Source organism: Neoarius graeffei, chromosome 11, assembly GCF_027579695.1.
Source record: "Neoarius graeffei isolate fNeoGra1 chromosome 11, fNeoGra1.pri, whole genome shotgun sequence".
Lineage (NCBI taxonomy): Eukaryota > Metazoa > Chordata > Actinopteri > Siluriformes > Ariidae > Neoarius > Neoarius graeffei.
In genome coordinates, this window is record NC_083579.1 from 26,575,024 (window position 1) to 26,599,633 (window position 24,610).

Here is a 24,610-nt window from a genome sequence, read left to right on the forward strand (position 1 = left end):
TGAGAGTCTGGTTGTCCGAATCTATTGAATGGTTGCCCCGGGCAATCGGGCTACTGTTAATGTCGAGCCCTGCAGCGGTGTGATGTTTTTGACACGGACATTCTTCTTTTGCAAATTCAAACATTTCCATCTATGGTGTCGAAGATCCATGCATCTTTCTGCATCGAATTGCTTCCTACTTCTCTTCAATTTCTCCTCCAACGTACACTGCAATGCCACTATAATGAGCTCTTACTACAACTTTTGCGTTTAATGACAATGAGTCTTCACCAAAAAAATAAATAAATAAAATTAACAAAAAGGAAAAAAAAAATCTATATCTCACTGGGCCATGCGCTCCTCTTCCCACCAGAGACAAACAATGAGTCATCAAGTCTGTAGTCAAGTTAACGTGAGGCTTAATGAGCCTCACTTAGGTGTCCATCACGAACAATTATTGAGAACAATGATCACTGACTTTAAAAAAATCCCTTAAAAGGACTTTATTCACAAGCTAAAAGCAATCCAGCCACTGGGGGTGCATAAGCGTACTCTTGGTGCCAGTCCCAAGCCCGGATAAATTGGAAAGTGTTGCGTCAGGAAGGGCATCCGGCGTAAAACTGTGCCAAATCTAACATGTGGAATGAAAAGAGAAATACCATACCGGATCGGTCGGGCCCGGGTTAACAACGACCGCCTCCGGTATTGTTGGTCAACAGGGTGCCGGTGGAAAGTGTGCTACTGTTGCGCCAAAACGGAGAAGGAGAAAGAGAGGGGGGAGGCATGTTAGGACAGAGTGTGAAAGATGGAAGGGAAGGAGCTTAGAATTGAGGGTAGGAACACTGAATGTGGGAACATTGACTGGCAGAGCGAGAGAGTTAGCAGGTATGATGGAAAGAAGGAAGTTAGACATTGTGTGTGTGCAGGAGACGAGGTGGAAAGGAAGCAAGGCCAAGAACATTGGAGATGGATGCAAGTTGTTTTATTATGGAGTTGATGGAAAGAGAAATGGTGTTGGTATTGTTTTGAGGGGAGAGTTGGTGAACAGCATGGATCAAAGCAAAAAAAATTATTTGACTGAATATTTACGGGGGGGGTTATGGGTGGATTTCGATGAAATTCTACAGGGGGGGGGTTTATGGGTGGATTTCAATGAAATTCTACGGGGGGGGGTTATGGGTGGATTTCGATGAAATTCTGAGAATGGTTAACTTAGAACTGATAACTTTATTATCAATTAATTAATGGATTAATATATTTAATTTATTGTTGAGTGATTCTTCACCATTGTTCGTTTTTGAGATATTCATTTTTGTTTGCAGCTTCATAGACAATTCTTTTTTGAATTGTGCAGCAATGCCATGCGTGCACAAATATGAGGCATGAGCATTTGACAGTGACAACCTAGAGAGGGCACTCCTGTCTTCCGAGACCGATCGCATCAAATCGACCAATGGCTGCGATATGGTCAACGGCAGGTCATGCTGCGCTATAAAAGCACAGACACATTTTTCTGTGCACAGACACGATCAGCCATAGATGGACTGACCTCCGTTGAGGTGAGACTTGCTCCTGGTAAAGAAGAGGTGTGCTGAAGACCCCTTACATTGGCCTTGTGGCTGGCTTCCAGTTGATGGCGCGACAGCACTTTCTTTCCATTGCTTCCATATATTATTTTTTTTGTGGCAAACCACACAAATGGGGCGGCACGGTGGTGTAGTGGTTAGCGCTGTTGCCTCACAGCAAGAAGGTCCTGGCTCGAGCCCCGTGGCCAGCAAGGGCCTTTCTGTGCGGAGTTTGCATGTTCTCCCCGTGTCCGCGTGGGTTTCCTCCGGGTGCTCCGGTTTCCCCCACAGTCCAAAGACATGCAGGTTAGGTTAACTGGTGACTCTAAATTGACCGTAGGTGTGAATGTGAGTGTGAATGGTTGTCTGTGTCTATGTGTCAGCCCTGTGATGACCTGGCGACTTGTCCAGGGTGTACCCCGCCTTTCGCCCGTAGTCAACTGGGATAGGCTCCAGCTTGCCTGCAACCCTGTAGAAGGATAAAGCGGCTAGAGATAATGAGATGAGATGAGATGAGATGAGACCACACAAATGCAAGCGCCTGGAATGTTTAGTTTTTTGCACCATGAACTAAATGGCTTTCCATTTTCACCTATTTCGTACAGCCAAGCCCACCTCCACTTGTTATTTACATCTTTATCGATGGCAGATACATCAGTGCCTTCTTTCATGTAAAGTGCATCCATGCTGCCGAAACCGAAAGCAGAATGACATGCTCCTCTATGCTCGACGTCAATATAGAAAAAAGTTTGGATCTTCACTTAAATTAAAATTGGGGTTTGACCTTACTTTGTGTTGAATACGACTTCAAAAACAATTCAAGATTTTATTAAGAGAAATATTGTGGCCAACACGAGTGTTAAGTTACCTAAAAGATCACGTGAAGTTGGCTGCTATCTACTTTGCGTTCGTTCTCATTTTCCTCCATCATTTCATAGGCCAGAAACAGATGTTTTGATATAATTTAACTTAGTAGGCTATGATTATTATTTAACCGCAGTCTTCTAGACATTTTGACTGTTTGGGGCATTGAACGCTGGTGTATGATTTTCACGGAATAAAGTTTAGCGCATGTCGGAACATCATTGCGCTCACAGCCTCCAACTCCTCAAACGTCCTTTAAATTGTGATATAACATAGGCTATAAGGCACGGTTCTAACATACCTTACACATTGGCCTAATGAAAATAATAATTGTTGGGGCGTCTACTGATTTGTTACTGTAGCTATAAATTTAGGTCTAATTACTTCTGACAATCTGCAAGCATTGCACCGTCGGGTCTTCAAGTCTGGCTGAAGCAGAGGAGCAGGCTTTCCGGGGTTTATTTTTTCATTTTTTTTAACATGCTCTATTTCTATATGTCCAAGTTTGAACTAAGTCATTTTGGCAAGATTTAATTTAATACAAAACAGAAATGGTCAGACACAAGCACGCCAAGCACATGAGAATGTATTTTGCCAATTTTGACAGCGCATGTTTTTTTAATGCCGCACCGTAGACAGCGAACGTTTAAACATGATCAAACATAGGAAATGAACGACACAAAGCATGGCTCAAAAACAAAAAAGTTAAATAAACCCTGCTGATAGTTGATGGTGTTGCAACACATCAGTGTTATAACCCAATCTCTACCCAACCACCCGTCATTTTAATTCTCCTCGGATCAGCACCGACCTCACATTTGGCCTTGGGAGAGCTCAGCTGACGGAAATCCGTCACACAACGGAAAACTTTAATCCATGCAACAGTGTGATTGATGTGAAGAGGGCGTCAGATAGAGTGATTGGCATGAAGTTGGAGATTCAAGGAGTGGTAATCAATGTTGTGTGCGCATACGCCCCACAGGTTGGATGTGAGAATGAAGAGAAAGAGTCTTTCTGGGAAAAGATGGATGAAGTGGTAGAAAGTATACCGAGGGAGGAGCGCATGCTGATAGGAGCAAATTTCAATGGACATGTTGGCGAGAGAAACAGAGGAGATGAGGATGTGATGGGCAGATATGGTGTAAGAGAGAGAAATGTGGAAGGGCAAATGTGGTTGATTTTTCAAAGAGGGTGAATTTGGCAATAGTCAAGACATACTTCGAGAAGAAAGAGCAGCACAGGGTGACGTTTAAGACTGGAGGAATATCTACACAGCTGGACTACATACTCTGCAGAAGGGGTAACATGAAGGAGATTGGAGAATGTAAAGTGATGGCAGGGGAGAGTGTAGCTAGATAACATCAAGTGGTCGTGCACAGGATGAGCTTGAAAGTGAAAAAGAGGAAGCGTGAAATAGTGGAGCCGAAGATTAAGTGGTGGAAACTAAAAGAGGTTGAACATCAGAAGGAGTTTAGGGAAGAAATGAGACGAGCATTGAGTGGTCATGGAAGTCTGCCAGAAGATTGGAATACTACTGCTGTACTAGTAAGAGAGGCAGCAAGGAAGGTGCTAGGGTGGTCATTGGGAAGGAGGAAGGAAGACAAGGAGACATGGTGGTAGAACAAAGAAGTGCAGGAAATTATAAAAGAGAAGAGGCTAGCAAAGAAGAATTGGGATGATCAGAGAGATGAGGAAAGCAGGCGGTTATACAGAGAGGCGAGATAGAAGGCAAAAAGAGCGGCAGCGAAGGCAAAAGCAGATGCATACCAGGAGTTGTACGAAAGACTGGAGACCAAAGAAGGAGAGAAAGACCTGTACAGACTAGCTAGGCAGAGAAACAGGGAAGCGAGGGATGTACAGCAGGTAAGAGTGATGAAAGATGGAAATGGAAATGTGCTGACAAACAAAGACAGAGTGTATTAAGAAGGTGGAAATAGTACTTTGAGGATTTATTAAATGAGAAGAATCCAAGAGAGAAAAGGTCAGATTCATTGGAGACAGCAAATCAGGAAGCAGAGTTGTTTAGTAAGGATGAGGTGAGGGCACCCATGAAAAGAATGAAGACTGGGAAAGCAGTCGGACCAGATGGTATCCCGATTGAGGCTTGGAGATGTTTGGGTGAGATGGCTGTGGAGTTCCTAATGAGATTGTTTGTTTAATAAGATCTTAGAGAATGAGAAAATGCTAAATGAATGGAGGAAGAGTGTGCTAGTCCCAATATACAAGAATAAGGGAGATGTACAGAGCTGCAGTAATTACAGAGGAATAAAATTGAGGAGCCACACCATGAAGCTATGGGAAAGGGTATTGGAGGCGAGATTGAGAAGAGAGGTAGCAATCTGTGAACAGCAGTACGGGTTTATGCCCAGGAAGAGCACATCGGATGCAATTTTTGCTTTAAGAATGTTAATGGAGAAGTACAAGGAAGGCCAGAGAAAGCTACATGGTGTGTTTGTAGACCTGGAGAAGGCATACGATAGAGTGCCGAGAGATGAGTTACGGTATTGTATGAGAAAGAGTGGAGTGAATGAGAAGTACTGTATATTAGAGTAGTGCAAGACATGTACAGTGGGGCAAAAAAGTATTTAGTCAGCCACCAATTGTGCAAGTTCTCCCACTTAAAAAGATGAGAGAGGCCTGTAATTTTTATCATAGGTACATTTCAACTATGTGAGACAGAATGGGGGGAAAGAATCCAGGAAATCACATTGTAGGATTTTTAATGAATTAATTGGTAAATTCCTCGGTAAAATAAGTATTTGGTCACCTACAAACAAGCAAGATTTCTGGCTCTCACAGACTTGTAACTTCTTCTTTAAGAGGGTCCTCTGTCCTCCACTCGTTACTTGTATTAATGGCACCTGTTTGAACTCATTATCAGTATAAAAGACACCTGTCCACAACCTCAAACAGTCACACTCCAAACTCCACTATGGCCAAGACCAAAGAGCTGTCAAAGGACACCAGAAACAAAATTGTAGACCTGCACCAGGCTGGGAAGACTGAATCTGCAATAGGTAAGCAGCTTGGTGTGAAGAAATCAACTGTGGGAGCAATTATTAGAAAATGGAAGACATACAAGACCACTGATAATCTCCCTCGATCTGGGGCTCCACGCAAGATCTCACCCCGTGGGGTCAAAATGATCACAAGAACGGTGAGCAAAAATCACAGAACCACACGGGAGGACCTAGTGAATGACCTGCAGAGAGCTGGGACCAAAGTAACAAAGGCTACCATCAGTAACACACTACGCCGCCAGGGACTCAAATCCTGCAGTGCTAGACGTGTCCCCCTGCTTAAGTCCAGGCCTGTCTGAAGTTTGCTAGAGAGCATTTGGATGATCCAGAAGAGGATTGGGAGAATGTCATATGGTCAGATGAAACCAAAATAGAACTTTTTGGTAAAAACTCATCTTGTCGTGTTTGGAGGAGAAAGAATGCTGAGTTGCATCCAAAGAACACCACACCTACTGTGAAGCATGGGGGTGGAAACATCATGCTTTGGGGCTGTTTTTCTGCAAAGGGACCAGGACGACTGATCTGTGTAAAGGAAAGAATGAATGGGGCCATGCATCGTGAGATTTTGAGTGAAAACCTCCTTCCATCAGCAAGAGCATTGAAGATGAAACATGGCTGGGTCTTTCAGCATGACAATGATCCCAAACACACCGCCCGGGCAACGAAGGAGTGGCTTCGTAAGAAGCATTTCAAGGTCCTGGAGTGGCCTAGCCAGTCTCCAGATCTCAACCCCATAGAAAATCTTTGGAGGGAGTTGAAAGTCCGTGTTGCCCAGCGACAGCCCCAAAACATCACTGCTCTAGAGGAGATCTGCATGGAGGAATGGAACCTTGTGAAGACTTACAGAAAACGTTTGACCTCTGTCATTGCCAACAAAGGGTATATAACAAAGTATTGAGATGAACTTTTGTTATTGACCAAATACTTATTTTCCACTATAATTTGCAAATAAATTCTTTAAAAATCAGACAATGTGATCTTCTGGATTTTTTTTCTCATTTTGTCTCTCATAGTTGAAGTGTACCTGTGATGAAAATTACAGGCCTCTCTCATCTTTTTAAGTGGGAGAACTTGCACAATTGGTGACTGACTAAATACTTTTTTGCCCCACTGTATGAGAACAGTGAAACAGCAGTGAGGTGTGCAGTTGGAACAACTGAATGGTTCAAGGTGAAGGTGGGACTTCATCAAGGATCTGCTTTGAGTCCTTTCTTGTTTGCCATAGTGATGGATAGCTTGACAGACGAAGTGAGGCAAGAGTCACCATGGAACATGATGTTTACGGATGATATTGTGATATGTGGTGAAAGTAGAAAGGAGGTTGAGTTGGGTTTGGAGAGATGGAGGTATGCATTGGAACGAAGAGGAATGAAGGTGAGCAGTAGCAAAACAGAATACATGTGCATCAATGAGAATGGGGATGAGAGTTTAGTGAAGATGCAAGGAGTAGACGTAAAGAAAGTTGGTGAATTCAAGTACCTGGGGTCAACTGTGCAGGAAAATGGGGGCTGCGATAGTGAGGTGAGAAAGAGAGTGCAGGCAGGGTGGAGCAGTTGGAGAAGGATTTTGGAAGCCATTTGTAATAGGAAAGTCCCAGCAAAAGTGAAAGGTAAGATGTATAAGACAGTAGTGAGACCAGCTGTGATGTATGGATTGGAGACCATACCCTTAACGAAGAGACAGGAGGCAAAGTTGGAGGTGGCGGAGTTGAGGATGTTAAGGTTTGCGATGGGAGTGACAAGATTGGACAGGATAAGGAATGAGCACATCAGAGGGACAGCACATGTGGAGAGATGGGGAATTAAGCTAAGAGAGATGAGACTGAGATGGTATGGGTACATCCTGAGAAGAGATGCAGAGCATGTTGGAAGGAGAATGTTGAGGATGGAGCTGCCAGGTAAACAAAAACAAGGAAGGCCAAAGAGGAGATACATGGATGTGGTGAGAGAGGACATGAAAGTGGCAGGTGTGGTAGAGAAGGATGCGGAAGACAGGGAGCAATGGAGATGTGGCGGTCCGCTGTGGCGACCCCTAATCGGGAGCAGCCAAAAGAAGAAGATTTACAAGCTAAAAGTCAAATCTTTAATCCGTAAGCACTGTTGTCATGACTACTTGTAAACGTAAGATAGTCTCTGTTGTAGACAAACATCATATCCTGGACCGTCTAAAGTGTGGTGAGAAAGCAACAAATTTGTCTAAAGAGTATGGTATCCTGAAAATTTCAGTTTCAACTTTTACAGAAAAAGAAAAAGAGATCAAAGACTTCATCCATAACTGCGATCAGCATGATGGGCTGAATAGAAAGAAGGTGTGTCAAGCAAACAACAGCGAGTGTGACTTATTTCCTTTACTTTGCAAATATGTAAGTGAATTATGTGTAAATATAAATTAAAAACACAGTTGGTCTTGTTTTACGCAAGAGTGAATGTTTAGTGTGACACGTATGTCCATTTCAGTATTATGAACTTTTCAGACGTCCATAAGAGGTTTGTTATAGTGGGGTTGGAGTGTATTTCTGATCACACAAACGCAATACTCAGCAACTTTGCTTGTGTTTGATGATTAGTATAAAATGTGCACAGATAGCAAAAGCACCTCAACACTCGGTTCACCTGCTGTTATTGTTTTGAAAGCAGTGCCGGTATGCTCAGTAACCGTGTTTCCAACGTGTAGTATGTTATACGTCAGCCTAGATGCTGTGTTTACATGCCACACCTCTGGTTCTGGAACACCGGCACACTGTGTAAAAACACACACTGGTGTGGCTTTATGCCGGCTTTCTTTGGTTTGGTTCAGTGTAAGTAACCAAGGCTGGCATATTGAGCTCTTCTTTATGGCAATATTGTGGGACATCTGTGTAAAAGAAACTTGTGTGTGCATGATTCTCCTTGCGCAAGACACTTAAAGCTTATTTGCTCAGTTATAAGATAACTTCCACAACCAGTTTGACTTTGCAAGTCGTTGGTTGAACACACTGACTGAATCTGTTTACATGAACATCTACACTGTCTACAAAGCTGCACCCAACCCCCACCTTGGCTACCTGAACCGTTTCTGTTATGCTAATTGTGTAACGCAGACCACTACCAAAAACGTGCCAAACAGGTTCTGAAACTGGTGGGAACCTAGCCTGAAGGCACTACTTTCAGCAGACCAACCTGGAACATGTTCAGGAAGGCTGCTATCTGGTGACTCCACTAATGTAGAGGAGTAAACAATATCTCTCGTCACACACCATGCAGGTAAATGCACTCCCTTTTGAAAACCCTTGAGATCAGATGAGACAGCAGTCTTCAAGACCATGAGTTATCCTGTCCCAGGTTATCAAGGAAACAAAGTACAAGATTACTTCCCGAACTTCCTGGCAGAAAACAATTCCGTCAGTCCAGAAAGACAGGCTGTCCAGTGCTATCCTTTTAACACTGGTACTCCTCAGGGATGTGTGCTCAGTCCACTGCTGTCACTCTGCTGATTTATGATTGTGCTGCAAAGCACTGCTTGAAATAAATCATTGATTTCTCTGATGACACTTCAGTCATAGCCTCCTGAGTAACGATGAAAGTCAGCATACAGAGGGAAGCTAGAGCAGCTCAAGGATCTATCGCATAATTTTGATCGAGCAAAAGATTTTGTCCATATTCAAGTTTGTTTGATTAACTGTCAGACTCCAACTGATTTCTTCCCCAAGGCATCTTTCACCACCAAACCAACTTCAAAACATTTGTGATGACGTGATTTTTTTTTTTGCACAGGCTAGTTACCTTTAGTGGTTTCACTTTCTCTGATGAGAAAAGTGCCCCGAGGATTTCCATTCGACAGCAGCTGCCTCTCTGCATCCTTACGCCCGAGTTTCCCAAAGTACCAGCTGCAAAAAGGATGGAGACGAAATCACTTTAACGACAAAGCAGTAATGTAGACAACTGCCTTTGGGGAAAAAGCATACATGTCTGTACAGGTTTTATGATTTATCCAGAACAAGTCTGAAATGCAGAGCATTATGGGTATTTTGTACCAATTTTGGATGCACCATATACACATGCATTCCTGATGAGACTAGAAAAAGGCAGATTCTCAAAATAGTGCACTATTACTGTGAACAAGTGGTATGGGGTTTTTCAGAGCACACAAATTGAACTCACTCTTCGGCCTGGATCGAATCTACCGGAGCCACGTAATTGCTGGGTATGTATCCTGTTCCACCTGTAGTGAGGGAGCGAGCCTCCCACCAGTCTCCTTCCCTAGAGGACAGCAATAGAAATACAAAATTACAGTATAACTAATCTGGATATCAAAAACAATTCTATGGTACACAGTCATGACACTCTGACACCATAGATCTGGTGACCAGGAGAACAGACATAAGGTTTCATATTATCTACGCTAGCTTTGGAAAGGATTTCTCATCTAGTAGCCTCAACTCCGAGTTCTTACATGAGCAGCATACCGAAATTAGATTCTTACATTTGCCAGGATTTTACACTGACTCGGACTATGTGCGTTTTTGAGGCAATTTCCATCACATGTTTCAAACATCAACAACAAGTTCACCTCAGAAACCAAAATATATGACAGCTTCTCATCGCACCTTGAAACACAGACAGTGCAAAACTGTTCAAGTTTCAAAGCTGTTTAAATTCATTCTTGGATATAAATTCAAAAGGAGATAAATTGTATTAATTTAATTTGCTCCTCCCACATATGTAAATCTCATCTGTCATTTCTGTTGAGGCTTTTTCCCCAATTGTGTAATAATAATAATAATAATAATAATAATAATAATAATAATAATTGTACTTAACAACAAAAACATTGCAGGAACAGCATTATACTCACGTGCTGTTGAGAATTTGGAATTTTTCTCCTTTCCTAAAACTGAGATCATCCTCCGTCCTTGCCTCGTAATCATAAAGTGCTACAAAGAGTGTAACTCCTGCAGACGTCAACAAGAGAATGCATGACATTAAAAAAAGCAACTTCCTACATAGAAATAGAAACATGACTGAAAAGGTGCATCATTGTAATATTATTACAGCACAGCACTGTTGAATAAAGCTGTTGATTAATTTCCTGTAAAAGATAATCCAAGGTTTAAGTTAATGCATGAGTTCTGATATGTTATAATTTCTAGAGTAACAAGTCTTTCACAGGGACTGCTACTGCTGATACTCCACATAATCCAATATTGGTAATAAAAAAAAAAAAAACACTTAAAAAGCTATTTAACAAAAACATATTGATCCAGTGAAGTTTATTTAACTTCTTTAACTTATTGTGTTGGTCAATAAAACCCTCGTGCATTAATATAGAGCTGGGATTTGAATGACAGCTTACACCATTGTACAAGCTGCCTTTATAGAAAATGAATCAACAATTTCTGACCAATCGGGTTTCAGATTCAACAGCACTGTGGGATAAAGGTCCTTTATTTAAAGGAGCATTGTATGTCCTTCTCAGGGAAGGCGAGAACACAATTCCTGCATTTATTATCAAAAATAAATGTTTTCTAGTCAAGTCAAGTTTATTTGTATAGCGCTTTTAACAACAGACATTGTTGCTAAGCAGCTTTACAGAAAATTAAAGGCTTCAAACATGAGCTAATTTTATCTAATTTATTTCCAATGAGCAAGCCTGTGGGGATGGTAGCAAGGAAAACTCCCTCAGATGACTACTACAGCAACAACAACAAAAAATCATGATAATCATCAAGCATATGATGAAACATCAGGCATCTATCATGATGTGAAAATATAACATTGGCACACGTAGACCTGTATCTCAATCAACCCTGGATATTTGAAAAATCAGAAGTGTAGTACAATCAATGAGGAGATGATTAGAATCATAAACTTCACCTGTTCCACCACGTGAACGCAGAGTTCCCGAGTGTGAGGAGCTGTTCACTCCTCCGAACACTGTGACAGTCCCCTGGCTGACGGGTGCGTGGAAGTTGTTGTAGTTGGGAATGGCAGTGACCCCAAAGCTGGGGTAGTGTTGGGGCGTTGGGTTGGCCCCATAGCGGTACCCAGCGTGTTGGGAGACACTCGTCTCTCTCTCATCCGTCAGTTTGGTTGCCTCTTTGTCCTTACATTGTACACAGCCCATTATCTAGATTCTGATTGGAGGAGAAAAAAAAAACTAGAATTTATACTAAAGCTATAAATGACTATGCACAAAAAAGCATACTGTAATTATAGACAATAATCCACTTTTTGATCGCATCAATGCCATAATTTACCAACACGCCTGCACTAAGGGTTGTTTGGTTTTTTTGTAATGCCGAATTAGTCTACTTTTGGAATTGGTCTTGCAGATGGAAAAAGCAAATTCGTGGGTGACAGGTGGTGTTTTACAGAACCATGTCTGTTGTAAAATATATTGTGAGAGGAAAATAAGAAGTATGGAATAGATAATGGTTATAAAATGCGATGATAAAAAGGTGCATTTGTAGAAATGCGTGTGCACCACAGTGAACTAGTTTACCCCACAAAAACAGAGAAATGTCTCCCTTTTCCAATTCCCAAACTCTAAGCTATTTTCAGGGTTTTTTGTTTGTTTGTTTTTAAATATATACAGTACCAGACAAAAGTTTGGACACCTGTTCTAATTCAATGTTTTCCTTTAATTTTTATTAATTAAAAGACACTTTATGTCTTAAAGTAATGATGGATGTTGTTTCTTTTCACTTAGTTGAACAGTTCTTGACATAATATGGATTACTACAATCGTGGAATAGGGCTATTTACTGTATTATTATTTACTATTTGATCTCAAACACATTAAGAAGGCAAGAAACCCGTCCACTAATTAATTTTTGACAAGGCACAGCTGTTCATTGAAAAGCATTCCAGATGACCACCTTATGAAGCTGGTTAAGCTAATGCCAATAGTGTGCACAGCGTCATCAAGGTAAACGGTGGCCACTTTGAAGAATCTAAAATATGAAACATATTTTGTTCTTTTAAAACTTTCTTGTTTACCACATAATCCCATACGTGTTATTTCATAGCTTTGATTGCTTCAATATTGTTCTACAATGTAGAAAATACAAAATAACCTCTGAATGAGTGGGCTGTACAAACTTTTGACGGGTACACACACACACACACACACACACACACATATACATATATATATATGAGTGATTCCACGCTTATGGGTACTGAAATGGGGACATGAACTTATTCACCTAAAACCATTTCTTTTTTTTTACCATCAGGTCACAAAACATGTAATCTTTAATGAATGATATGTTAAAAGATAACTTTAATTTTCTGAGATGTAATAAAAACATTTATATGCCAAAGTCAAGCCTATGAGTTCCAAAATGATGTCTGTTACATTACTTCTGTTACGATTGTCCATCTCGCGTCTGTTACAAATTAATTACAATCTAGCTATATACCATGTTAATCTTATTGAAAGAATGTGTATGTTTATTCTACTACACATGTTTATTAATTATATTTGCTAAAACATCACCTTCCTATGTTTCAAAAAGTAATTCTACATTGTTAAAATTGAGAATATATATGTCCACAACACTACTGTTACGTTCTGACTTTGGCATATAAATGTTTTTATTACATCTCAGAAAATTAAAGTTATCTTTTAACATATCATTCATTAAAGATTACATGTTTTGTGACCTGATGGTAAAAAAAAGAAATGGTTTTAGGTGAATTTTTAAAAATAAGTTCATGTCCCCATTTCAGTACCCATAAGCGTGGAATCACTCATATATATGTGTGTGTGTGTGTGTGTGTATACACACACACATATACATACACACACACACACACACACACACACACACACACACACACATTTTATATTTCTCACAATGACAAAGCAGTTGGCCACCATTTTACCGAGTCGCTCAAAATGATTATCGAGAAATAGTCTGAATTTCTAGACCAATCAGTGTGCGCGATTTTCTATAAATCACCTGCGTATTTATACTATTTCTCGGTAAAATCACTGCCAATCGCTTTGTCACCATAAGTGAGGAAGAATTACAAATTATGAAAGAAAACACTATTCCTAAAAGCACTAAAGATGCTATGAAGTTTGGTCTAAAACTATTCAAAGGTAAGGTGGAATTGTGATTTATTTTGTCGTTTTCAAAACAAAAGTATTTTATGCAAGTCGGCAGTGACAAGTCTGCACCGCACCTTAATTACATTTGCATGCCACTTTTGAAGTTTGAAATAAATTATTTTTTAACACAGTTTTTTTTTTAAATATCACCTGTGTATTTATACTAAAGCAATTATATGCCTCAGGCTCAGTGAATATCGGTGAAGAATAAACTCAACTTTGTCTTGCTTCATTCACTTCACCTTTGGTGAATAATTGTGAAATATTAAAGCTAGACAGCCTTTTGATTTCATAAGAGCCATTCCACCAAATCGGTGCCATTTCCGTCCCTAGAAAATTAATATGTATAAATGCACATAAAAATGTACTTTAAAATATATTTCCTTATTATGCAGAATGTCCTGCACATTGATCTGATTTCAAATTTAAGATATATAATTGTAAGGATTAATAAAAACTACCTAAAATACTGAAAAATAGCATGTGTTACCTGTCCCCACACTCTAACTTTATACTTAACTATGAAATATTATGATTAAAATCCTTCAGAAACAGTATTTCTTTTGCACTGTTGTGTGACTCCATATCCTATCCATGGTTTAAATATATTTTTTTCATAAGAAATCCACAATATCTTAGTTAAAATACACATTTTAGTCGTGTCCCTGGGTTTTCACTCAGTCCTGTTACCTAAACATATTACCCCATCTGACAAATTTGGAACATTCCATAAATCACATGCTCAACAGGAAGTTACATCAGTTGTGTCTTCTGAAGGCCATGGGAAGACCAAAAGTTAGTTCTCTCATTTACTTTTCTGTATATTTGATGATTTTTTTTAACTTTGACTGATAAGGTCAATGTCAACATACTGTCCTGTTACTTAAATTATTTCTTAGATGATATTTGTTTATTTTAAAAATACAGATTTTTGGTAAATCACTAGAATGTGCTAAGTGTGGTCATGCTATTAGCAATGACGCCATGTGGCTTAATTCCATGTATTAGCTAATCCTAGGCTAAAAACTCAGTCCTGTTACTTTCAGAGTTTTGGGAACAGGACTGAAAAAAATGCAGCCATCTTTGACTTCCAAACCTTGTAACGTAGCCTGAGGTTGACCAATACACATTTTGAATAGTTAAATATGTGTGTTATTATAATCAGTGTTGAAAAGATACAACAAATTAAGTTTAATTTGGGAGTGGTACTACAACAAGCAAATGGCACCCATTCGGTGGAATGTCCCATAAAATTGGTGAAATTTAGTTCCCTCTGAAATTTGGTCATTGTGATATATGTTTATTTCTGTAATATCTCACAAAATATCAGGCCATTCTGTGACTGGGAAGTTATTTGAGGGGATTTCCGGGCAAATAATGTGCATGAAATTATTCGCTTTACGCAGTCAAGCAGATAGAGGAAGTCCGTGTGCACATATGCCACTGAGCTCTATATAAAATCTGGAGAGCTCATAGGCTCATCAGAGTGAAGCCAGCTGGCCGCCATCTTACCACTCCCATCTCGGAGTGGAACTGTCATTGAGACTACTGGAAGCTACACAAAATTGGACAAGTTATTTATGTAGTTCGTGAGAAAAATTAGAAGAAAAATGCCTACATGTGCAGCAGTGAACTGTACACATCGTCAGGTCAAAGGTTGTGGATGGACATTCCACCTGTGAGTATTGAGATTATATAGAAATGAATATAAAATAAATATATTTTATTATAATATTTTATAAAGTCTGTATATATATAAAACAACTAAATATATATTTATTTTATTATATATAAGGAAGAAGAAATATATGAAAGAGAAAGGTACACTGTATAAGAGAAAAACTGAAAATCTCTGTAAAAATAATTATAGTAGTAAAAAAGAGCCATTCAAAAAAAAAAAAAGGTCAGAGACTGAACTGGAAGGGGGGGGGGGGAGTCAGGAGATACTTTTCTTGTGGCAAATTTGATCAGATACCACGGTTTAACACATAAGCCAAATACACGCAATGGGAGTGGTAATATGGCAGCCAGATGGCTTCACTCGTCTCTACAGCAGGGAATAGGCTATGAGCTCTCCAGATTTTATATAGAAGTCAGTGGCATATGCAGGTTTACCTTCTTCTTCTTTTGGGTTTTATGGCAGCTGGCATCCACAGTGTTGCATTACTGCCATCTACAGGTTTCCCTTTCCGTGCACTGACAGTTACATCGTTCTGTCGCTAAACGAACAGCTGATCACACCGAGGTGCTTGCTGACCGCTGATATTCATTAGTTTGGTCCTGTGTTTCCTTTCCTTCACAACATAACGTTTTTTTCTTCTCACTTTCCGTTACTGTAGTACATTTTTCACGTTTCATTCGCACACTCGCGCCATAGATTTTCCTCTCCCGTTTCAAATTTGTATCCCACAATGCCTTGCGCGAACGGGGAAAGGCAACCACATGATGCATGACATAGGATCTTGACTTGGGTCATGGTGAAGCAGGAAAAAATAGTGGAGAATTTAGGGCCATGTAGCCCTAAATTCATTAATTGTTCTATTAAAAAAAAAACTAATAAAACTGGAAGTCTATGATTTGAATTCAGTAGCTTTCGATCCACTAAACAAAAATAATTGGGTGTCAGGGAAAATTATTTTTATGACCTACACTTGAAAAATCTGAAAGGCAGTCTACCTTTAATGCGTAAAATTCATATAGAAATAACAGCACTTTTACTGTGATTTTCTCTATTTTATGCTCCTAAATATATTCAGTACCTAGGATTATTATTCAGGTATTCATTTTACAGCATTCAGTAGCTACAGTAAAGCTAACAGTAAATGTATGTAGTTACAGGAGTCAGGAATGTAAATGGACTCAAAACTTCTGGTGGTTTAAAGCATTAAATTCACATTTAGTTCATTTCTGGCAATAAACATCACTCTGTCCAGACACAATAGTGACATCCTTCATAATAACAGAGCCTGCTCAGTGTAAGTTATGCTAAACCGTAGGCATAATGGCAGCATGCTTGAAGACAATTTATCTCAGTGAATCAGAGTGAAAAATAAGATCTAGTGCTCCGGGTACAACGTTGAAACTCCAAAATAAATTAAAATACGATATCTAGGAAATACTGTATTGTAGAAATATGTTTTTAACTGTAAATGTAACAGCAGTCTTTGTCCAGCCTCCATCTTAACAAACCAAATAAATGGCTGTACTTTTCTGCCTTTGGTTCCTGTATGAATAAACCACATGGGCGAGGTTGGGAACACCATCACTCTGTCACGTTCTTTGAGAACACTTCCAAGTTATGAATTTAGCACACAATAGCAGGCTTTGCTATGACTCTAGTACTACTACTGTAGCATTGAACTTTAAGGCGCCGTCTCTGAGACTCCAGAGCAGCACTGATGGAACTGAAGGCTGGAAAAGTGACACATACACACAGCAAGAAAACGCAAACAGATGTCTATAAGACATACCGCGGCAAGCACTGGGGCACCACAGCCGAGTATTTGCATTCCATTCAATTAAAGATGGAGTAAGAACATCTACGAGTGGCTCCTCTGAAAACCAGGCCTGAGAGGGAAAATAAGAGTGGGCATGTTTATTCTTTATGTTCATGCGGGTAATATGGCAAAATACTATATCTTAATATACTCGGACATTTTTACTTGACATATTTTGTATCTGAATATTTTTGAGGTTTGTTAACAAATTATCAGCAAAACAGCCACATTTCAATGATCATTTGAAAAAAAAAGTAGGACAAGTGTAAAAAAGATACATACACTCACTGGCCACTTTATTAGGAAGACCCATCCACCTGCTGTTTTATGCAGGTATCTAATCAGACAATCCCTTGACAGCAGCACGATGCACAAAATCAGGCAGATACAAATCAAGAGCGTCAGTTAATGTTCACTTCAAACATGAGAATGGGGAAAACTGTGATCTCAAAATGTGACTTTCATTGTGGCATGGGTGTTGGTGCCAGATGGACTGGTTTGAGTATTTTAGAAACTGCTGAGCTCCAGGGGTTTTCACACACAACAGTCTCTAGAGTTTACACACAATGGTGTGGTGGGAAAAAACAAACAAAAAAAAACACACACAACAACCCTGAATGAGCGACGGTTCTGTGGGTGGAAACGGCTAGTTGATAAGAGAGGTCAGAGGAAAATGGACAGATTGGTTCAAGCTGCCAGGAAGGCTATAGCAACTCTTTACAACTGTGGTGAGCAGAAAAGCATCTCAGCATGCAACAGCAGAAGACCACATTGGGTTCCACTCCTGCCAACCAAGAACAGCAACCTTAGAATCAAGAACAAGTTCCTGTTAAAGTGGCCAGTGAGTGTACAGTGTTGCTTGAAAGTTTGTGAACACTTTAGAATTGTCTATATTTCTGCATAAATATGATCTAAAACATCATCAGATTTTCACACATGTCCTAAAAGTAGATAAAGAGAACCCAGTTAAACAAATGAGACAAAAATATTATACTTGGTCATTTAGTCAAGTCAACTTTATTGTCAAATATGCTATACATGCTCGACATACAGCACAGATGAAATTTCAGTCCTCTCTGACCCACGGTGCAAACAGGCAATGCAATAAATAAAACAGAATAATTGAAATAAACAATATAAACAGTATAAACACTCTAGATAAGAACTAGACATAGACTAAACACACACACACACACATAACTTGGAGCAAATAAACAGTCAAGGGCAGTTGAGGTATAGCAGGTAAACATGAAATAAGCAGTATAAACAATAAATTAACAGCTGTTAAGGTGAGGTAGTGCGGAATAGTGCAAATGAGCGAAGTAAAGTGAAATGTGCAGTCCCTGAGTTCAGTGTGTTAATGAACGTTGAGTGTGTGTGTGTGTGTGTGTGTGTTGGGGGGGGGGAACTGTGAGGGTGACATGTCAGATGCTGAAGGGGGGGCAGGGGGGTGTGCGGGCAGAATCTGTGGCAGAGGGGGAAGGAGGGGCAGAACAGGGAGGGAGTTGAGCCTCCTGACCGCCTGGTGAAAGAAACTGTCCTTGAGCCTGCTGGTTTTGGCCCGGAGACTCCGCAGTCTCCTCCCCAACGGCAGCAGACTGAAGAGGCTGTGAGATGGGTGGGTGGGGTCACCTGCAATCCTGATGGCTTTGCAGGTGAGGCGGGAGTTATAGATATCCATAAGAGAAGGGAGAGAGACACCAATGATCCTCTCAGCTGCTCTCATGATGCGCTGCAGAGTCTTGCAGCAGGACACGGTGCAGGCGCCGTACCACACGGTGATGCAGCTGGTCAGGATGTTCTCGATGGTGCCTCTGTAGAATGTGTGCATGATGGGGGCCGGGACTCTTGCTCTCCTCAGTTTGTGGAGGAAGTACAGATGCTGTTGGGCGTTTTTGGCCAGTGATCCGGTGTTGTTGCTCCAGGACAGGTCTTCAGAGATGTGCACACCCAGAAACCTGGTACTGCTCACCCTCTCCACTGCAGCACCGTCAATAGACAGTGGAGCATGCTGGGTGTGCACTCTCCTGAAGTCCACAAAAATCTCCTTCATCTTCTCTACATTCAGGCGGAGATTGTTGTCCTTGCACCACATGGCCAAGTGGCTCACCTCACTCCTGTAGATTGTCTCATCGCCATTGTTGATGAGACCCACCACAGTCGTGTCATCCGCAAACTTAATGAAGAGATTAGAGCTGGATGTTCGTGTGCAGTCGTGGGTCAGCAGAGTGAAGAGGAGGGGGCTCAGCACATCCTTGGGGGGCCCCCGTGTTCAATGTGATGGTGCTGGAGGAGTTGCTGCCGACCCGTACAGCCTGTGGTCTCCCCGTCAGGAAGTCGAGCAGCCAGTTGCACAGGGAGGTGTTGAGTCCCAGCTGGTCCAGTTTATGAATGAGCTGCTGAGGAATGATTGTGTTGAATGCTGAGCTAAAGTCTATGAACAGCATTCTGACATATGAGTCTTTTGTCTCCAGGTGGGTGAGGGCTGAGTGGAGGGCAGTGGAGATGGCGTCATCGGTCGAATGGTTGGACTGATATGCAAACTGGAAAGGGTCCAGGGCGGGGGGGAGGGCAGACTTGATATGCCGCATGACTAACCGCTCGAAGCACTTCATGAGGATGGGAGTGAGTGCGACAGGGCGGTAGTCATTGAAGCAGGAGGGAGATGGTTTCTTCGGGACCGGGATGATGGTGGTGGCTTTGAGGCACATGGGGACAACAGCCTGGCTCAACGAGATGTTGAAGATGTCTGTAAAGACATCTGTGAGCTCCTCAGCACAGTCTCTCAGGACACGACCAGGAATGTTATCAGGACCCAGGGCTTTCTGTGCATTTGTCGTCCTGAGAGCTCTCCTCACGCTGTCTGGGGACAGCATCAACACCTGGTCACCAGGAGGTGGTGGGGTCTTCTGTGCCGTGGTGCTGTTGTCTGCCTCAAAGCGAGCAAAGAAGTCATTCAACTGATTCAGCAGAGAGGTGGAGTTATCACAGGTCTGCGGCGAGGGCTTGTAGTCTGTGATGGTCTGAATCCCCCGCCACAGGTTCCTGGTGTCTCTGTTGTCGTTGAAGTAGACTGCAATGTTCCTGGAATACTGTCTCTTGGCCACCCTGATGCCTCGTGACAGGTTGGCCCTAGCTGTCCTCAGGCCCACCTCATCCCCAGCTCTGAAGGCAGCGTTCCGAGCCCTCAGGAGCCTGTGGACTTCCCCTGTCAGCCATGGCTTCTGATTGGCCCGAATAGACATGGTTCTGGTGACTATAACGTCGTCCATGCACTTCCTCATGTAGGCAGTGACGGTCTCTGTGTACTCCTGGAGATCTGTGGTGTTGTTGTAGGTGTATTTATTGAGGAAAATTATCAAATATTACATATCTGTGAGTGGCAAAAGTATGTGAACCTTTGCTTTCAGTATCTGGTGTGACACCCTTGTGCAGCAATAACTGCAACTAAACATTTCTGGTAACTGTTGATCAGTCCTGCACACTGGCTTGGAGGAATTTTAGCCCATTCTTCCATACAGAACAGCTTCAACTCTGGGATGTTGGTGGGTTTCCTTACATGAACTGCTCGCTTCAGGTCCTTCCACAGCATTTCGATTGGATTAAGGTCAGGACATTGACTTGGCCATTCCAAAACATTAACTTTATTCTTCTTGAACCATTCTTTGGTAGAACAACTTGTGTACTTAGGGTCGTTGTCTTGCTGCATGACCCACCTTCTCTTGAGATTCAGTTCATGGACAGATGTCCTGACATTTTCCTTTAGAATTCGCTGGTATAATTCAGAATTCATTGTTCCATCAATGATAGCAAGTCATCCTGGCCCAGATGCAGCAAAACAGGCCCAAACCATGATACTACCACCACCATGTTTCACAGATGGAATAAGGTTCTTATGGTGGAATGCAGTGTTTTCCTTTCTCCAAACATAACGCTTCTCATTTAAACCAAAAAGTTCTATTTTGGTCTCATCCATCCACAAAACATTCCAATAGCCTTCTGGCTTGTCTATGTGATCTTTAGCAAACTGCAGACGAGCAGCAATGTTCTTTTTGGAGAGCAGTGGCTTTCTCCTTGCAATCCTGCCATGCACACCACTGTTGTTCAGTGTTCTCCTGATGGTGGACTCATGAATATTAGCCAATGTGAGAGAGGCCTTCAGTTGCTTAGAAGTTACCCTGGGGTCCTTTGTGACCTCGCCGACTATTATACGCCTTGCTCTTGGAGTGATCTTTGTTGGTCAACCACTCCTGGGAAGGGTAACAATGGTCTTGAATTTCCTCCATTTGTACACAGTCTGTCTGACTGTGGATTGGTGGAGTCCAAACTCTTTAGAGATGGTTTTATAACCTTTTCCAGCCTGATGAGCATCAACAACGCTTTTTCTGAGGTCCTCAGAAATCTCCTTTGTTCATGCCATGATACACTTCCACAAACATGTGTTGTGAAGATCAGACTTTGATAGATCTCTGTTCTTTAAATAAAGCAGAGTGCCCACTCACACCTGATTGTCATCCCATCGATTGAAAACACCTGACTCAAATTTCACCTTCAAATTAACTGCTAATCCTAGAGGGTCACATACTTTTGCCACTCACAGATATGTAATATTGGATCATTTTCCTCAATAAATAAATGACCAAGTATAATATTTTTGTCTCATTTGTTTAACTGGGTTCTCTTTATCTACTTTTAGGACTTGTGTGAAAATCTGATGATGTTTTAGGTCATATTTATGCAGAAATATAGAAAATTCTAAAGGGTTCACAAACTTTCAAGCACCATTGTATATTGATTTTAATGTGCAATTTGCACATTATAACATAGGACAGTATTATAAACATACTCAAGACCCAAGATACTCATGTTAAAGCACATGAAGCAGTTAATTGTAATATTAACACCATATTGTAATAGTATCGTGTTCTACACAGATATGTACCAAACGTACAGCACCAAATAACAATCCATAGATCTGTGATGGTTCTGAAATGAAAAATACAGATGATGTTTGTATTTTTAGGCGACGCCCAGAAACAACATTGTTTTCTCTCTGTTTTGGGTTCCTGTTCAAAAGAAAATAATGCTTTGTGTCAGTTAAAATAAAGCTTTGCGAAGAAATCAGAAAATTGTTTTCATACGTTTTTGAAAATGTTGATGTCAATATCAACCTCTGCAGGCCAATTATGGTTTTGCGTGTGCTATGAATGCATGAGGACGCCATTTATCACGCTGCTGATCAGGTTGTGACTTTTGTAGTCTGTAATTTCTTATTTGATAAAGTGTTTGCAGATGAATATAATTTTGTTTTAATATTACACGCTGACAGTTAATGAGTTTTAGTATAAATACACAGGTGATTATAGACAATCACGCGTGCTGATTGGTCAAGAGATTCGGACTATTTTTCGATAATCACCTTAAGCAACTTGGCAAAATGGCAGCCAAACGCTTCATCTCCATAAGTGAGGAAGAATTACAAATTATGAAAAAAAATGTTGTTCCTAAAAGCACTAAAGATGCTCCAAAGTTTGGTCTAAAACTATTCAAAGGCAAGGTGGAATTGTGATTTACTTTGTTTTGAAATAGATAAAATACATGGCTTGGCACAGATAAGTGACAAGTCTGTGCCACACCTTTATACATTCGCGTGCCACTTTTAAAGTTTAAATTAAATAATTTTATGATTTTTTAAAAAATAAATCACCTGTGTATTTATACCAAAACAATTATCCGTCTCAGACTCTGAACATCGGTGAATAATAACTTCAACTCGATTATTATTCACTGATACTCACTGAGCCTTTGGCAAATAATTGTTAAATATTCAAGTGTAACCTTAAGTAATTGTTCCAGACCATAATTAATCAACACATATGAATCCTTGTATTTGTTATTTTTTGTAGTTTGGGTGTTTTTCCACATTTCAACTTCTCTATAGCTCAATATTTTTTGGTCATAACACCATTCCTGAGGTGTTTTCAACATACTGTACCATCACAACCTTCTGGGCCTTTTGATTTTTCAAAGTGGACAGAGATATTTACAAGATTGAAAATATCACTGTTAATATTGACAGTCTTTTTTATTTTTTTACAACATAGAGGTAAAAACTATGTTTTTAAAAATAGCTGTATACATGTGGACAGGGCTTCACTTCCACAAAAGTTCAACTAATAATGAATTCTGGTTTAATGGTCATTTATAGTAGTAGTAGTAGTAGCTGTTGTAGAAAATCTGTATTCTTTTCTTAAAAGTATTTTCAACTTAATAAATATGCAAAATATTCTGCTTTGTTACTGTAATGAACATACGTAATCATGACAACTGTTTTCTAGAGGTTTGTGTCCTTTAAAAAGTTCAAGCTAAAAATGAAGTACAAATTCTTGTGATCTCTGAAATATATGTGACAATGTGAACTCTGTGACAGATGTGAGGTCACACTAGATGACAGTTTATGTGAAATGTGGATAGAAACTTGCTCATAATAATAATCTAATCTCATCTCATTATCTCTAGCCGCTTTATCCTGTTCTACAGGGTTGCAGGCAAGCTGGAGCCTATCCCAGCTGACTACGGGCGAAAGGCGGGGTACACCCTGGACAAGTCGCCAGGTCATCACAGGGCTGACACATAGACACAGACAACCATTCACACTCACATTCACACCTACGGTCAATTTAGAGTCACCAGTTAACCTAACCTGCATGTCTTTGGACTGTGGGGGAAACCGGAGCACCTGGAGGAAACCCACGCGGACACGGGGAGAACATGCAAACTCCGCACAGAAAGGCCCTCGCCGGCCACGGGGCTCGAACCCGGACCTTCTTGCTGTGAGGCGACAGCGCTAACCACTACACCACCGTGCCGCCATAATAATAATAATAATAATAATTATGATTATACATGGATTTATTTTCCTCGAGAATTTTTAATTGAAGAATTTGCACATCCTCAGATGTCCGATACAATTTAGTGTTCGGAATCACATTTATAATTATGTATGCAAAGGTAAAATACATTTTAAACAAATAGTTTTTTTTCAAGTGTCCTTCACAATAGCCTGTGTGCAGATGAAAACTTTTATAGAACGACTCGAATGGGTTTTTTTAGGACCACTTCCATTTTAACTTCCAAAAAATTATTATTATGATTTATTTTCTCCCCATTTTTGTCAGATGTCAACTATAATTTAATCTATTTTTTATCATCAGATTTTCTGCTTCTTTCAAATGAGAATCTAAAAATGGTTTATGGTTCATGAGGTTAGGTAGGAATAACGAGGGGCTAAATTTAAAGCTTTTGCTGTATGGTAGAACGGCACGGGCTGTGATGTGAGTGCAGGATGTTCTCTGTGCTTGTATCTAAAAGTACAAAATTACAGCATGTAAATCAAAACTTTAATTTGCACTCCACAGGACTAAATAACCGGCTCTGACATACTTCATCTCATAAAAAAAAAAAAAAACACGCTTTTTAATTTGGCTGTAAAAATGGTAACATGCTTTTTCTTTTCTTTTTGCACATGATTGCTGTTAAGTTTTTATCATCCTTATGAGTGAACTCCTTTAGACTCACAGAAAGGAAG

At 40.5% G+C, this 24,610-nt stretch overlaps 1 protein-coding gene across 3 annotated transcripts in view; it reads right to left on the reverse strand.

Moving 5' to 3' along the window:
* The window catches only part of fyna (FYN proto-oncogene, Src family tyrosine kinase a), a 71,768-nt gene that overhangs the window by 44,170 nt on the left and 2,988 nt on the right, over window positions 1-24,610 (reverse strand). Inside the window, exons 1-6 of one of the 3 annotated variants that reach the window (XM_060933689.1) lie at window positions 17,305-17,869; window positions 16,996-17,092; window positions 11,281-11,540; window positions 10,262-10,358; window positions 9,568-9,666; window positions 9,190-9,293 (exon numbers count right to left, since the gene is read on the reverse strand). In XM_060933689.1, the coding sequence (XP_060789672.1) occupies window positions 9,190-9,293; window positions 9,568-9,666; window positions 10,262-10,358; window positions 11,281-11,530 (550 nt within the window). In that variant the 5' untranslated portion in view covers window positions 11,531-11,540; window positions 16,996-17,092; window positions 17,305-17,869. Of the gene's footprint in view, window positions 1-9,189; window positions 9,294-9,567; window positions 9,667-10,261; window positions 10,359-11,280; window positions 11,541-16,995; window positions 17,093-17,304; window positions 17,870-24,610 lie in introns of those variants that run through there. The other 2 variants (XM_060933688.1, XM_060933690.1) reach the window with 2 other exon arrangements.